Raw genomic sequence first — 14,077 nt, 5'->3', positions numbered from 1 at the left:
CCACTAGAACTAGCGGTTCCTTCCCCTGGGCTACTTCCCTCTCCTTCCCTTCAGCTTGTGGGGCTTCCTGCCCTCCCTCTGCACAAACCGGGTGTCCCTTTACCTAGGGTCTTGGTCTTCTTAGCCCACCGCAGCACTTCTCCAAACTCTCCTCTGCTTCCCTCCAAACTGCTCTCTGGTCCAACACCAATCCACTCTGCTTCAACTCCTCCAAACTGCTCTCTACTCCCACATCAATCCACTCTGCTTCAACTCCTCCAAACTGCTCTCTACTCCCACATCAATCCACTCTGCTTCAACTCCTCCTCCTGTCTGATTGAAGCAGGGGTTTTTTATCATGTGACTGGCTTCAGGTGCTCTAATTGGCTTCAGGTGCTCTAATTAATTTATAGCAAACTTTCTTCCCTCTACAGGGAATAAGGCTCCCTTTTAACACTTTTCTGCTGCCCTCTGGCCATGCTGTATCACAGCACTTATATAAGAAAAAGCCCCGAATATTGGGACTGTCCCTATAAAATCAGGACATCTGGTCACCCTACGCTTGCTTACCTATATCTCTACTGCTTCCAGGCCTGACTCAGAGCAGTTTATATCCCCAGCAGACACAGTCTAAACAAACTTCTTTCCATTCCATGTCATATGCTACTTTCCCTCGATTGGTGGAAGAATCCAGACAAGATATGCTCAGAAATATCATCAGCCATCTCTCTCCTCTTCCCTACTCCCCCCACTGTCACAGTAGTTTTGGACAAATACCTTCTAGAATGGGGAGCTCATCTGCAAGATCATACTATCCAGGGCAGCTGGGCTATTCAGAAGTCCATCCTTCCTGTTGACATTTTGGAGCTCAGGGCCATAACTCCACTCTCATGATGTAGTCAACCTCTCCAAATAATGACAGACATAAGGGCCAGTATGGACAATGTAAATTGTCATAGGCATACAGATACCTGGCATGAACCTTCAGTGCACATGTTCAGAAGCAGAGACATTGCTGTTTAGGGAACTCTTACTGCAAAAAAATAGGCATAGAGTGATTTTTAGGTACCTACAGGGTTCAGGGGCAGGTAACCAGTGGTTTGATTCTGTGATTTAGGGACCTGAAGTGGCAGTTAGGCACCTAAGTCCTTTTATGAATCTAGTTCTAAATACACTTGCCTACTCTGTACTACAATATCTGATGATAATTTAGAAGGCAAGATGGTTTAGTATCAATGGCAAGAACCTGGAAGTTAAAAGATCTAGGTTCTATTTTTGGCTATACCAGTGACTCATTTTATGACCATGGACAGACAGCTTAACCTTTCTGTGCCTCAGTGTTTCTATCTGTAAAATGAAGTTAATAATATTTATCTTCTGTTCTAAAGAGTGTTGAAATCCCTTTACAAGGGGTAAATGTTATTAATAATGAATAAAAATTGCCTCAAGTGAATGGAATTGTATAAAGATGTTTAAATATCTGTCAAGTCCTGCTGCATAGCATTTATGTCATCTCAGTACTCTAACTGAAGCCAGTAAACTGGTACACAGAAAAAGTGGAAACATCTTCATGCTACCTTCCAAAGCTACATACACAAGTGGCAGAACTGCTGCAGCAACTGTCCGCTGACTTGATAGTTATCTGTGTAGTTGTATGCAGTGTTGTTGTAGCCATAATTGTTCCAGGAGAGAGACCCGGCAGGTGCAATAATATCTTTTATTGGACCAACTTTTCTCACCAAGATATTACCTCATCTTCCTTGTCTTTCTAATATCTGTAGTTGTACAGTTATTTCATTTTATATGTTTTCCTCTCAATCTATTGTATAGTGAAGGGATTCTCAAACCATCTGCATATGTGTGTGTGTGTTTGTGTGTGTATAAATAAATAAATAAATAAATAAATAAATGATATCTTTCTGCAGGTTGGCCTGGATGGAAATGGGAAAATAAGCTGTGCAACCCTAGCCTGTTACTTATCAAACTGTAGCCTCTTTAGATTGTCTGTTACCCACAATTACAACTACACAGATTTCAGAGAGGACCTGAAAAGAGTCTATAGACAAACAGGGCTGGAGGGCCAGAACACTGTTTTGCTCATCACTGATTCAGATATAGTTCAGGTAAATGCTTTCTTCCATGATGTTTTTGCTAAAGTTAGAGTACTTGCATGCATGCTTGTTTTAGAGTTGTACCATTGTGCGGGTACAAATACGTTTTGTACAAACAAATGGAGACCATGGGCTGAAAATTGGGCTCTTTAAAAGTTTGGTCCTGCTTCCTTTTAAAGTCAATAGCAAAACTCCCATTGACTTCAGTAGTGCAGTATTGCTATATAGTGAGAAACGTCTTATTTCACACTGATGTGAAAAAATAGGCACCAATTTGAACAGAAAGAAGGAAATGAAACATTTAAAAGCGATCATACATTTCAATAAGTTGATTAGTTACCAAGATATATTCACAGTTCACCCATAGTTGAAAGAACAAGGTATTTGACTTTATGCTACAAAAGGCACTCGTGGCCATGGATTTCATGATGTACCTACATGCATCATTGTCTATATTTTTTTGTATTTGTGTATATTATATATATGTGCTTAATGAAGACAAAAACCTATATTTGGTGCTATCAGTAGTTGGGAATTTTTCAATACTTTGTTCTGGTGCCTGTGCAGAGCAAATCTCTTTGCTCGGACAACTGGACTGGAAACCTGACAAGAGTAGATCTTCATATAAAATTTCAGCATTTTTGTTAATGGGATCAGAGACAATAAGAAAATGGCCTCTTTTGTGGGATTTCTTTTTCCAGTTTTAGCCAAAAAAGCAGGATGAGAAAACATATGAAAATTAATAGATAATGTAAAGTTAATCAGTTTTTTCACTTAGAGAAGTTTCAGATTTCATTTGAGTTGCAGGGAAAGATTTGGGTTAATTCCTCTTTTTCTAAACTGGTCCATCCATCCTAATTGTAATCCAAATACAGTAAGGCTTAGGGCTAGAAATTTGTCACTTCATTTTTTATCAAAAACCACAGAGCAGTCTTGGTAAATTTAGTAAAAGTCGTGTGTTTAGGGGGCAATGGTGTGTAAAGTCACAGATATGAAAAGTTAGCTATACCTCTTTAAATATAGTTTACATAAATCCCTCCACTACTGCCCCCTCCTTCTTGCCCTGCAGAAGGGGCACCGACCACCCACTGCAGCTTCCTCTGCCCCAGCCCTGCAAACTTAATCCCAGCCCAGGGCAGAGGGGAGACCCTAGGGTGGGTTTGGAAAAGCTGGAATCTGTCCTATACACATCCCACTGTGGTGACTCCTGTCCCATAGGACTGGGCCTGGCTCCCCAGTCCAAGCATTGCAACCTGGCACACACAGTTACAGCGCCAGTCAGGTTTGGCCTGGCCATCCCTCTGTCATGACAGAAATGCAGCTGAGCCAAATCTGAGTGAGTAGTCCTGTGACCCTGACAGGTTTTAATGCCACTCAAACAAATTTGGCCTGGCAGCGCTGCAACCCTTTATGCCAGGTCACATTACCTGGAGTGTGGAGCTGGGCCCAGGATATGGAATCTGTGGGTCATATTCACTCTCCAACTCCTCCCCCTCCCTGGCCTCTTCTGCACACCGAGCCAGTGACTCATTTAGAACCTCCCTGCAACCTACTGGTTTGCGATCCACTGTTTGGGAAACTCATCTTTATTAAAATCACAGACACAAAGAAAAGTGGCAGATAAACAGAAAAATCACAGTATCTGTGATATTTTTAGGTTTCAGAGTAGCAGCCGTGTTAGTCTGTATCCGCAAAAAGAAAAGGAGTACTTGTGGCACCTTGAGACTAACAAATTTATTTGAGCACAAGCTTTCGTGAGCTTCAGCTCACTTCATCGGATGAAATTTCCACTGAATGCATCCGATGAAGTGAGCTGTATTTTTACCACTGAGGTAAGCCTTCAGCCCTAAAAAATGCTTTATGTTATAATATATTAGTTTTAAAAGAAAATAAGTAACAAGTTTTGCAGGGATTACTAATCGTTGTTCTTTACCGTAGGATTCTTTTTTAGAACATTTGGGCTGCATTCTGAATTCTGGAGAAGAGCTTGATTTATTTGATAAGGAAGAGTTGGAAGGTATTGTCGTGAAGCTTACAGCTGTTGCCGAAAAGGCTAACTACTCTAACAGCAGAGAAGCTATTCTTTCATTCTTCATGCAGGTACTATTTCAAATACATTAATTTTAGAGAATTTGAAACTTTTTTATCAAAATGTCCAAGGGCTAGACCCTGTTTTAGTTGAACAATGGTTTTGCCATTGTCATCAGTGTGAGCAGGAGTAGGTAGCTGTATCTAAGGCCATTTCAAAAATGCCTACCTAACTCAAAAGTTACTGAGGCACTTAAATCACTTTTGAAAATGCAACTTAGTCACGTCAAAGTTTTGAAAATTTTGCCACGTTTATATTATTACATATAATTTTTTTAATAGTGGTAGTTTTGAATTTTAAAATTTATATTTTGCATCATATTTCACCCTTTGTTTTTACATTCAACCATCTAGGATGCTTACTTAAGTATTTGATTTGCTGAAATGTTTTTTCTTCATAAAAAGAAGACTAAAGAGATGGAATGTGTGATATTCCACAGGGTACAGTCTGCACTGATGGACTGCTGTGTCCCCTTAGCTGTCCAACCTGAAATGCTTTTTACACTGCTTTGCTGGTGAACAGCAACCCCTCCTGGCTCTGCTTACTCACAGCCACCAGCATGTAAAGTCACTCCCAGCTGAATACATGAATGCTATGCCCAGCCATTCATGAATTACATAAAGGGCGACACCCACATATTCCCAGTCCCAGCCTTATGCACCAGAAATGTGTGTTTTATACTGTTCAACAGCCCTCTGGACAGTATAAGATCAAAGATAGTGCAACATTCCAACACTGGGTAATGTTTATGTACCAGACTTGTTGACCTAAGTAGAGATTCTCAAGCACTTCAGCCAAAACAAGTTTATTAACTAGCGAAAGATGTTTTTTAAGTGATTACAAGTGATAAGGCTTAAAAATCAGAATTAGTTCAAAAGAAATAAAAAGATAAACACACAAGCTAATACCTAAACTTTATCAAGGGTAATAGGTTTAAAAGCAAAAAGAAGTTTTTGTCACCAAAAGCTTACAGCAGTCTGTGCTGGCTTGAAAACCTCCAGGCCAGGACCAGTCCCCCAGTTCAATGATGCTTCTTTTGTCTTTCAAGCAATGTAGTTGCCGTCAATAGAGATGGAGGGGAAGTGGAGGTCACTGTCTCCCATTCTTATATCCCACTCCCCTCTTTGAGGATTTGTACCACTGGAGTACAGACAAACAGTCTCCCATGTATGTGAGATTTGAAAAGTTTCTGGGAGGAAATGTAAATTCTTTGTCTATATCTTCCTGCCCTGCTGGTGAATAGCCAATTAAGTAGGTAATGGTGCTTTAGCACTTTGCTGGCATGCCAATGTGTCTTTGTCTCTGAGAAATTGGTTTGTGGGTGTTACCTAGAATAACAACATATTCCAGTAATAATCATACATTAAAATCTCACAGCTTTACACACAGTGTTGTTACACACATCTTAACAGGACAGTGGTGTTCAGCAGATTGAGTTTTCAAATGATACATCACAAGGCACACTTTGTACAAAATATATCATAACCATATTAACGTGGTGAAGATGGAGTACTGGGTGTCACAGTATGTCAACAAATTTCAATTACAACTGGGGTCTGATTCTAAAGTCCATATGACTGTGTAACTCCCATTTACTCTAAGAATTAAGGATGGGTAGGGACTGCAAGATCAAGGATATTATGAGATAGCAAATTTGCTAAGTATTTGAGCCGTCTGCCTTTTCTTTTAGGTATTTTAATATTTTGTACTGTGGTTTTTATAGTCTTAAATGCGTGACTTAAAAATGATTAGGTACATTTTTACATTGTTGATCATGTATTAGTACAGTATTGTTGTAACTTAAAAAACAAAGCATTACATTAGTAAAAAGTAGTAATCTTAACATAATTTTTTAAATTAAATAATTCCAACCAGCAAACAGGTTTGGGAAAAAGAGATATTTAACTGTAATTCCCCCTGCCAAAATTAAATCTTTATTTCAGAGAGTACGTAGCAAGCTTCATATTGTTTTGGCGACAAGTCCTGCAGAACTTAACTTCCGTCACCTTTGTCGGACATATCCTGCCATTGTTAATTGCTCTACCGTTGACTGGTACGACAACTGGCCTGAAGAAGCTCTCCTGCATGTTGCAAAAAGCTACTTTAGCCATGAAGACATTTGTGATGACAGTGAGGTAACGTAATAATAGAACTTACCTTTTTTTTAAACTGTAGTTAAACACTTTTTCATTTATTGTGCTTTTGATACCAGATTCAGACAACATGGAAATTGCAGAGCCAAATTCAGCAGAGATTTAAATGGTAATGTAGGTCTGGACCTGATTTTTGCACTTGTTACATGAGTGCAAATCAGGAATAATTTTATTGAAGCCAATAGGGTTATACTGGTATAAAACTAGTATAACTGAGAAAAGAATCAGGCCCATAGAATGTATGTCAGAACATTGTTAAAACACCAATTTGATATAAAGTGAGACCTGCATGCTGAAGTGCAAGAGCAGGGAGCAGTAGAAAAACCAGTTGTCAGGATGGTATAAAATAAAATTATTTCTACATTGCAAAAATGAATACAATTATTTTTCCCACTTCCATGGTGATATACAATTTTTGGCTTGGCTTATGGCGAATTTTACAAAAGCTGTTTTACTATAGAAACCTGCTTTTCATTAAAGGAAAATTTAACCAAGCTATAATTGATGTGAAGTGAGTTTTTATTTTTTGCAAAAACAGTGACTAGGAAAATTTTGCCATTTTCAGTGCATACGTTTACGTATTTTTCCAGGGCCTGATTGTCAGACATGAAGGGTCAGAGTCTTCCCTCATTTACATTGGTGCAAATCTATTGGCTTTGTTTTTACCATTATAACTAAGGCTAAGATTTTGTCACGGATATTTTTAGTAAAAGTCAGGGACAGGTCATAGACAGTAATAAAGAATTCATGGAAGCCCGTGACCTGTCCCTGACTTTTACTAAAAATATCCGTGACAAAATGGGGAGCCTGGGCAGCTGGGGGTGGGCTGGGAGCTCCAGGGGCCCCCACCACCTGTAGGGGCTTGGAGCTCCTTATTCCCCCTCTGCTAGCAGCTCTGAGCTGCAGGAGTCCCCCACTGCATCCCACGGTGGTTGGGAGCTCTGGGGGTCCCTCCTGATGCCCTTGGCCACCGGGAGCTCCGGGGGTCCCTCCTGCTGTCCGTGGCAGCTGGAAGCAGCGAGGGTCCCCCCTGCCACCTGGGACGGTAGGGAACAGTGGGGGTTCCCCCTGACACCCAAGGCGGTAGAGAGCGGTGGGGGTTCCCCCTGCTGCCCGGAGCATCCGGGAGCAGCAGGGGCACCCCACAGCTCCCTGCCTCCACAGGCAGCAGGGGACCCTGCAGCTCTCATCCGGCGCTGGCTGAAGTCACAAAGGTCTTTGGAAGTCACAGATTCTGTGACTTTGTGACCTCCGTGTCTAAATTGCAGCCTTAATTATAACTGAAGACACAATTTGACCCTTTGTATTGTTCAGTGTCCTCATCTGTAATAAAACTGTACAGGTTTTCACTTGGCAACAAGAGCTGAAATTCTTATTCAAGTATCCTTCGCATATTCCCACTCATGGGACATCCTAACTGGTGCAGTGTAAATGGTGGAACCTTCTTATAGCAGTGCCCCTGAGGGTATGTCTGCACTGCAATCCAAGGTGTGAGAGCAGCATGGATAAACCTACTCTGGCTTTGCCCACACTACCATGACTAAAAGTATCAGTGTAGATGCAGTGGCACAGGCATCAGTGCAAGCTGTACAAGCACACTGGAGACCCTGGGTGTATATCATGTGGCTAGTCCACCTTGAAGCCCATGCTGCCCCATCCACACTATTATTTTTAGCTGCCATAGGTATGTCTATCCATACTGCAGTCACACCTCAGATTGCAGTATACTTGTATCCTTAGACTGCTCAGGCTTTCCTCCAGTCCTCTCTCTTCCACTTCCTCAAACATTCTGGAGGCAAGCTTGTAAAAAGAGACGCAGTGGGACACAAGGAAAAATCTATGGCCAGTAGAGTTAAAGACAGAGGAGGTTTTTTAATAATTAGGAACAAAAGGAATCCCGAGAATGGTATTGGTCCATTATTAGATGGAAATGGTAGAATTATCAATAATAATGCAAAAAGGTAGGAGTATTCAATAAATATTTCTGTTCTGTAGTTGGGGAAAAATTTTATTGTAAATGAGGAATCATCTTTGAGTAGGTGGTGTAGTTCCAGGGGTCCTGAAAGAGTCTATTCTTTGCCATACACTGTTTAACACTTATATCGGTGACCTGGAAGAAATCATAAAAATATCTCTGATAGAGATCTCAGATGACACAAGAATTGGGTTGGTGCAAAAATAGACAATTGAGTAATATATTACCTAATCAGCTAGCCAAGGAGGGGTTACAGCTCCCTCCCACCTGAATGGGCCATCACAGAGACATATTAGTGCTTGGTGACTCACTTTCACTCCAAGGCCATAGGGGCTTAATTTTCAATAAATAGATACATTATTCCTTAAATATTACCTGTATGCACATTTTACAATGATTAGGAGTATCAATAAGTTACAAGTATTTGGTAGAAACCTCACCTGTTGCCCTTACCATGAAAGCAGTGTATTTGGTGTAGTGAGTTTGTCAGGTCTGAGGCAGGAGTTGCTCTTAAAGTATAGTGAACCCTTTGCCAGTTGGCACCAATGGGCATCTGTGTCACACTTCCCTAGACTTCATGCTTAAATAAGAGTCAAAGATGTATACTTTTAGACACTAAGAGTGCTTTAGCTCAGTGGGTTCTCAACCAGGAGTCTGGAGTCCCTGGGGGGCCCATTAGCAGGTTTCAGGGGGTCTGCCAAGCCGGGCCAGCATTAGCCTTGCTGGGGCCAAGGTCAGAAAACTGAAGCCCCACCACATGGGGCTGAAGCCTGAGGCTTTGAGCCCAACTGGCCGGGGCTGAAGCCAAAGCCTGAGCAGTTTAGCTTCACGGAGGCCCATTTGGCGTGGGGCCCAGGCAATTGCCCTGCTTGCTACCCCCTAATGCCGGCCCTGGCTTTTATATGCAGAAAACCAATTGTGCCACAGGTAGGCCGTGGAGTTTTTATAGCATGTTGAGGGGGCCTCAGAAAGAAAAAGGTTGAGGACCCCTGCTTTAACTTACTATCTTAATAGGGCTAAGCAATTTTGTAAGTCTCCCAATCTCTTTATTTCATGTTACAACCATAAAGGTCACATTACCTGTTCACAATCATTATCTAGATGGGTTAGACAGTGTATGGAAAAATGTTAAAGGTAGCATCCATTCCTCCCCATGATGGGGTTAGGCCGTCGTCGGCTATCCCTTGATACGAGGATGATGTCTGCCAGGGGAAAAGTCATTGATGAGACTTAAGATGGCCAAGGAGTCCAATTTGTACTTTACATGTAACAGGTGGTTGCTTGGAAAGAGCACAATTTCTGGCCAGGATGCTGTACCTTTCCTTCCTCCTCTGCTGTTTCTCAGCCTCTTGAGGAAGGCGATTCTCTTCAGAATGGGCTGAGGCTGGATGTATGATGTGACAACATTGCAGTCTATTGCCAGCCAGCTCTTCCCAATTCATGCAATGCCTCCCTTCTTAAAATATACTTTCAGGGTGTCCTTGTAGCTTTTCCTCTGTCCTGCATGGATCCTCTTACCACCACTAAGTTGAGACTTACTTCAGAAGATGAGTTTCAGCCATCCACACGCAATGACCAGCCCAGTTAAGTTGATGTTTCATAATTAAGGGTTTGATTTAGTCATGGATATTTTTAGTAAACATCATGGACAAGTCATGGGCAATAAACAAAAATTCATGGCCTGTGACCTGTGTGTGACTTGTACTATAAATACCACTAACTAAATCTTAGCTGGAGGGGCTGCTGCTCAGGGGGAGGGAGCGGCACCAGCTGCCAGGGGCCATCAAGTAGCACCTGACCCCGGAGCCACTGACCCACCCCTGCAACTACTGCCAGGGGTTGCTCACCTGCTGGTGCTGCTGGGCTGCCCCCGGTACCACTGCTCAGGCAGTCCCCAGGGCCAGCTGCACCAGTTGCTGCTCAGGCGGTCCCTGGGGCCAACTTCCTGGGGCCACCTGAGCAGTGGCCAGTGTGGCTGTCCCTGGGGCCACCTGACCACCTGGCCCTGGGCAGCCTTAGAGTCCGCCACACTGGCAGCTGCAGAAGTCACAGAGGTCGCAGAAAGTTACAGAATCCATGACTTCCATGACCTCTGTGACAGACGTGGAACCCTATTCATAATTTCACCTCAACATGGTGATGTTAGCTGCAGAGAGAATGCTGTCATTGATGCGATGGTCTTCCCATCTGATATGGAGAATCTTCCAAAGGCAGCTCTGTTGGTACCACTCCAGATGCTTAAGAAGGCTTCAGTACGTCATTCATGTCTTGCACTGATAAAGAAGAGAAGGGATGACTACTGTATTGTAGACCAGGATCTTAGTTTCCATTTGCAGGTCTCTGTCAGTAAAGACACAAAGGAGCAACTTTCCAAAGGACACACTGGCACAATGGATGCTATGTTCAATCTCCACATTGAGATTGGCTGTCTGAGAAAGGTGGCTACCAAGGTAAGGAAACGCTCAACTTTCCAGGGGTTCACCACCAGTGACAATTTGTGGGAGAAGGGGGGCAACTAATGCGGAGGCAGGATGGTGGAGCACTTTAGTCTTCCCATTCTTGAGGGACAGTCCCAAACTATGATAGGCTCCTGAGAAGAGATCTAGGATGGATTGCAAGTCAACCTCAGTGTGTGCATGATGGCTTGCCAGATTTCCTCAGAAGATGGGGCGTGGCAAGAGGTTCTATTACTGGATGCTGAGGAATGCACTCAATGGTGGCACCTGAGACTTCAGATTCACGGTTCAGTAGAGTCTCAAAATGTTCCTTCTAACATTGCTTGAAGGCCATTGCCCTTAAGAAGGGTGGAGTTGCCTGGGATTGTAGAGGGATTGTGCCATTTGAACGTAGATGGCTCTCGTTGCTTGAAAAAAGCTTCTCATGTCATGTTGATCAGCGAAACTCTGGATCTCCATGGCCTTTGATTGTCACCACTGATTCTTGATGTCATGCAGCTTCCTTTGAACTACAGCTTTAAGACAATGATAAATCTCTAGTATTTGCTGATTAGAGGGTTCATTTTGCCAAGTGCAAAATGCGCTTCTCTTCTAGCGAATAAGTGCTGTGATTTCCTTGTTGTTCTCATCAAAACAATCCTTATGGCAGTGAGTGGACTATCCAATCAGTTCAGCACTTGCCTTTGAATAATGGTCTTGAACTCCTCCCAGTGTGTTTAGATGTCATTGATCTTGTCAGGTAAGTCAGAGAGCCTCTCAATGAGGTGTTGCTGAAGAGTCTCACAACTAGCTTACTTTTGAAGTTCCTCGTGTTAAATCTCTTTGACATTACTTTTGGTTGTTTATGGTGTTGTGGTGCAAGCTGTATGTTCATGATTGATGTGACTAAGCGATGAATGTAAGACCGCTTGGAAACACCCATGTTACGAACACTGGCATCTTTTTTACTGTCATCGTCAGAGCCTGTGATCGTCCATATTACACGAGCCATGAGAGGTACAGAAGAGTGCTGGACAGACCGTCACTGGGGTTAGGACCAGAGCAATAGGTACTGCTATGGCATGTCTTAGACATGTTCCAGTTGCTGAGATCTGTAAGGCTGGTACAGGGAGCTCTATACATACATTTACAAAACACTGTTCCCTAGATCTACTGTGTAGATCAGACACTCAGTTTGGTAAGGCACTACTTTATTCTCTATTCAGTTAGAACTCCAAGTCCCACAAACCATTCATGGGTACTGCTTGCCAAATTATCCTGTGAGTGGGAATATTCAGAGGACACTCCAAGAAGGAATGGAGTTTAGTAACCTGTAACTCCAGTTCTTTGAGATCGACTCTGCATAGTCACATTCCCTGAACAACTTCCCATCTTCCTTGGAGTCCTAATAAAAACTTGGCTCTGGGGAAGTGGTGGAAGGAGTTGAGCTGGCAGAGGGTGTCATGCTCCCTTTTATAGCTTCACCCTCAGAATATTCAGGAACAGAGGAGAGGGGTAGGAAGAACACATGATTACTCTAAGAGTCACTGCTACAACAAGGTTTCATTGCCTAAGTTGCATCAGCTAGGACATCGCCTGAGTGGGGATATGCAACATCAATCTTGAAGAATTCTGGTTACAAGTACATAACTTTAATTTTCTATTAACTTTGCATGCCGGTATATGAATCATTATTGTATTAATTTATTTTATTATTACTAATAATATAATAAGCATTAATTAATAAGCATTTTATTTATTTATTTCCTGTGCATTTAACAATGTTACATGAACCAAAATCTAAACAAAAATGAATACTATAATTTCAAAAATATGAAGATTTTACTTTTTCATACTTATTTAGAATCATGTTGTCTTCCAGAACTTAACAAACATGGTTGCCCAGGTATGTGTTGAAATCCACAAAAGTGCATCTAAAACAACTGAGAAATATTTGAAGGAAACTAAAAGGCACTACTACATCACTCCTAATAGCTATTTGCAATTCATAGACACCTTTTCAAGCATATTACAGAGCACAAAAAAGAAAAGTCTGTTTAACAGGTGAGAAATTAATAACATTTCCCATTGTGCTCTGCTACAATGTACAGCCACATAAAATATCCCATTTCAAAGGAGCAAAATATCAAAACCAAACAATGGGTCAGATTTTCAAAATTAGACTACTAAAATATCCTTGTAAAATCTATGAGCGTGTATGCACTAATATTGTGCAATAGAATACAGATGCATAAGAGACATTGTGTGCACAATTACCCATTTAGAATGCATAATTTTATATGTGCAGTTACCTGATATTATTTCTAGGACTGTTGATTAATCGCAGTTAACTCATGCAATTAACTCAAAAAAATTAATTGCAATTAATCACAGTTTAATCGCACTGTTAAACAATAAAATACCAATTGAAATTTATTAAATATTTTGGATGTTTTTCTGCATTTTCATATATATTATATTCTGTGTTGTAATTGAAATCAAAGTGTATATTTTTATTACAAATATTTGCACTGTAAAATGATAAACAAAAGAAATAGTATTTTTCAATTCACCTCATACATGTACTTTAGTGCAATCTCTTTGTCATAAAAGTGCAACTTACAAAGGTAGGGTTTTTTTTGTTACATAACTGCACTCAAAACAATGTAAAGCTTCAGTGTTCTTGTTCAGCCAAGCGCTCAGACAAACAAGTTTGTTTACATTTGCAGGAGATAATACTGCCCACTTCTTATTTACAATGTTACCAGAAAGCGAGAACTGGCATTTGCATGGCACTTTTGCAGTTGGCATTGCAAGGTATTTACGTGACATATGCTAAACATTTGTATTTCCCTTCATACTTTGGCCACCATTCCAGAGGACATGCTTCCATGCTGATGATGCTCATTAAAAAAAAATGCATTAATTACATTTTTGACTGAACTCCTTGGGGGAGAGTTGTATGTCCCCTGCTCTGTTTTACCCACATTCTACCGTATATTTCATGTTATAGCAGTCTTGGATGATGACCCAGCACATGTTGTACATTTTAAGAACACTTTCCACTGTAGATGTGACAAAACACAAAGAAGGTACCAATGTGAGGTTTCTAAAGATAGTGTGACAGGGCAAGGCCAGATGGCCATAGTAAAGTAGTGGGAGACAGATATATTAGCCCCAGGCTAAACAAATCCCTGTTACCAGGATAAGCAAATGGCAGCAGCTGCAGGTCAATTAAGACACCTGGGGCGAATTAAGATCTTTCCAGAAGGCAGGGAAGACAGCTAGGTTGATTGGGACACCTGAAGCCAATCAGGGGCTGGCTGAAACTAGTT

The 14,077-nt window shown here is 41.5% G+C and overlaps 1 protein-coding gene across 1 annotated transcript in view; it reads left to right on the top strand.

The window, feature by feature from the left end:
* DNAH14 (dynein axonemal heavy chain 14) overlaps positions 1–14,077 on the top strand; it is a 448,557-nt gene that overhangs the window by 323,742 nt on the left and 110,738 nt on the right. Inside the window, 4 exon segments of the mRNA XM_077812193.1 lie at positions 1,905–2,102; positions 4,029–4,190; positions 6,123–6,314; positions 12,625–12,806. Of these exon segments, the coding sequence (XP_077668319.1) occupies positions 1,905–2,102; positions 4,029–4,190; positions 6,123–6,314; positions 12,625–12,806 (734 nt within the window).

This window comes from Eretmochelys imbricata, chromosome 3, assembly GCF_965152235.1.
Source record: "Eretmochelys imbricata isolate rEreImb1 chromosome 3, rEreImb1.hap1, whole genome shotgun sequence".
Taxonomy (NCBI): Eukaryota; Metazoa; Chordata; order Testudines; family Cheloniidae; genus Eretmochelys; species Eretmochelys imbricata.
This window is presented reverse-complemented; position numbering and strand designations above follow the sequence as displayed.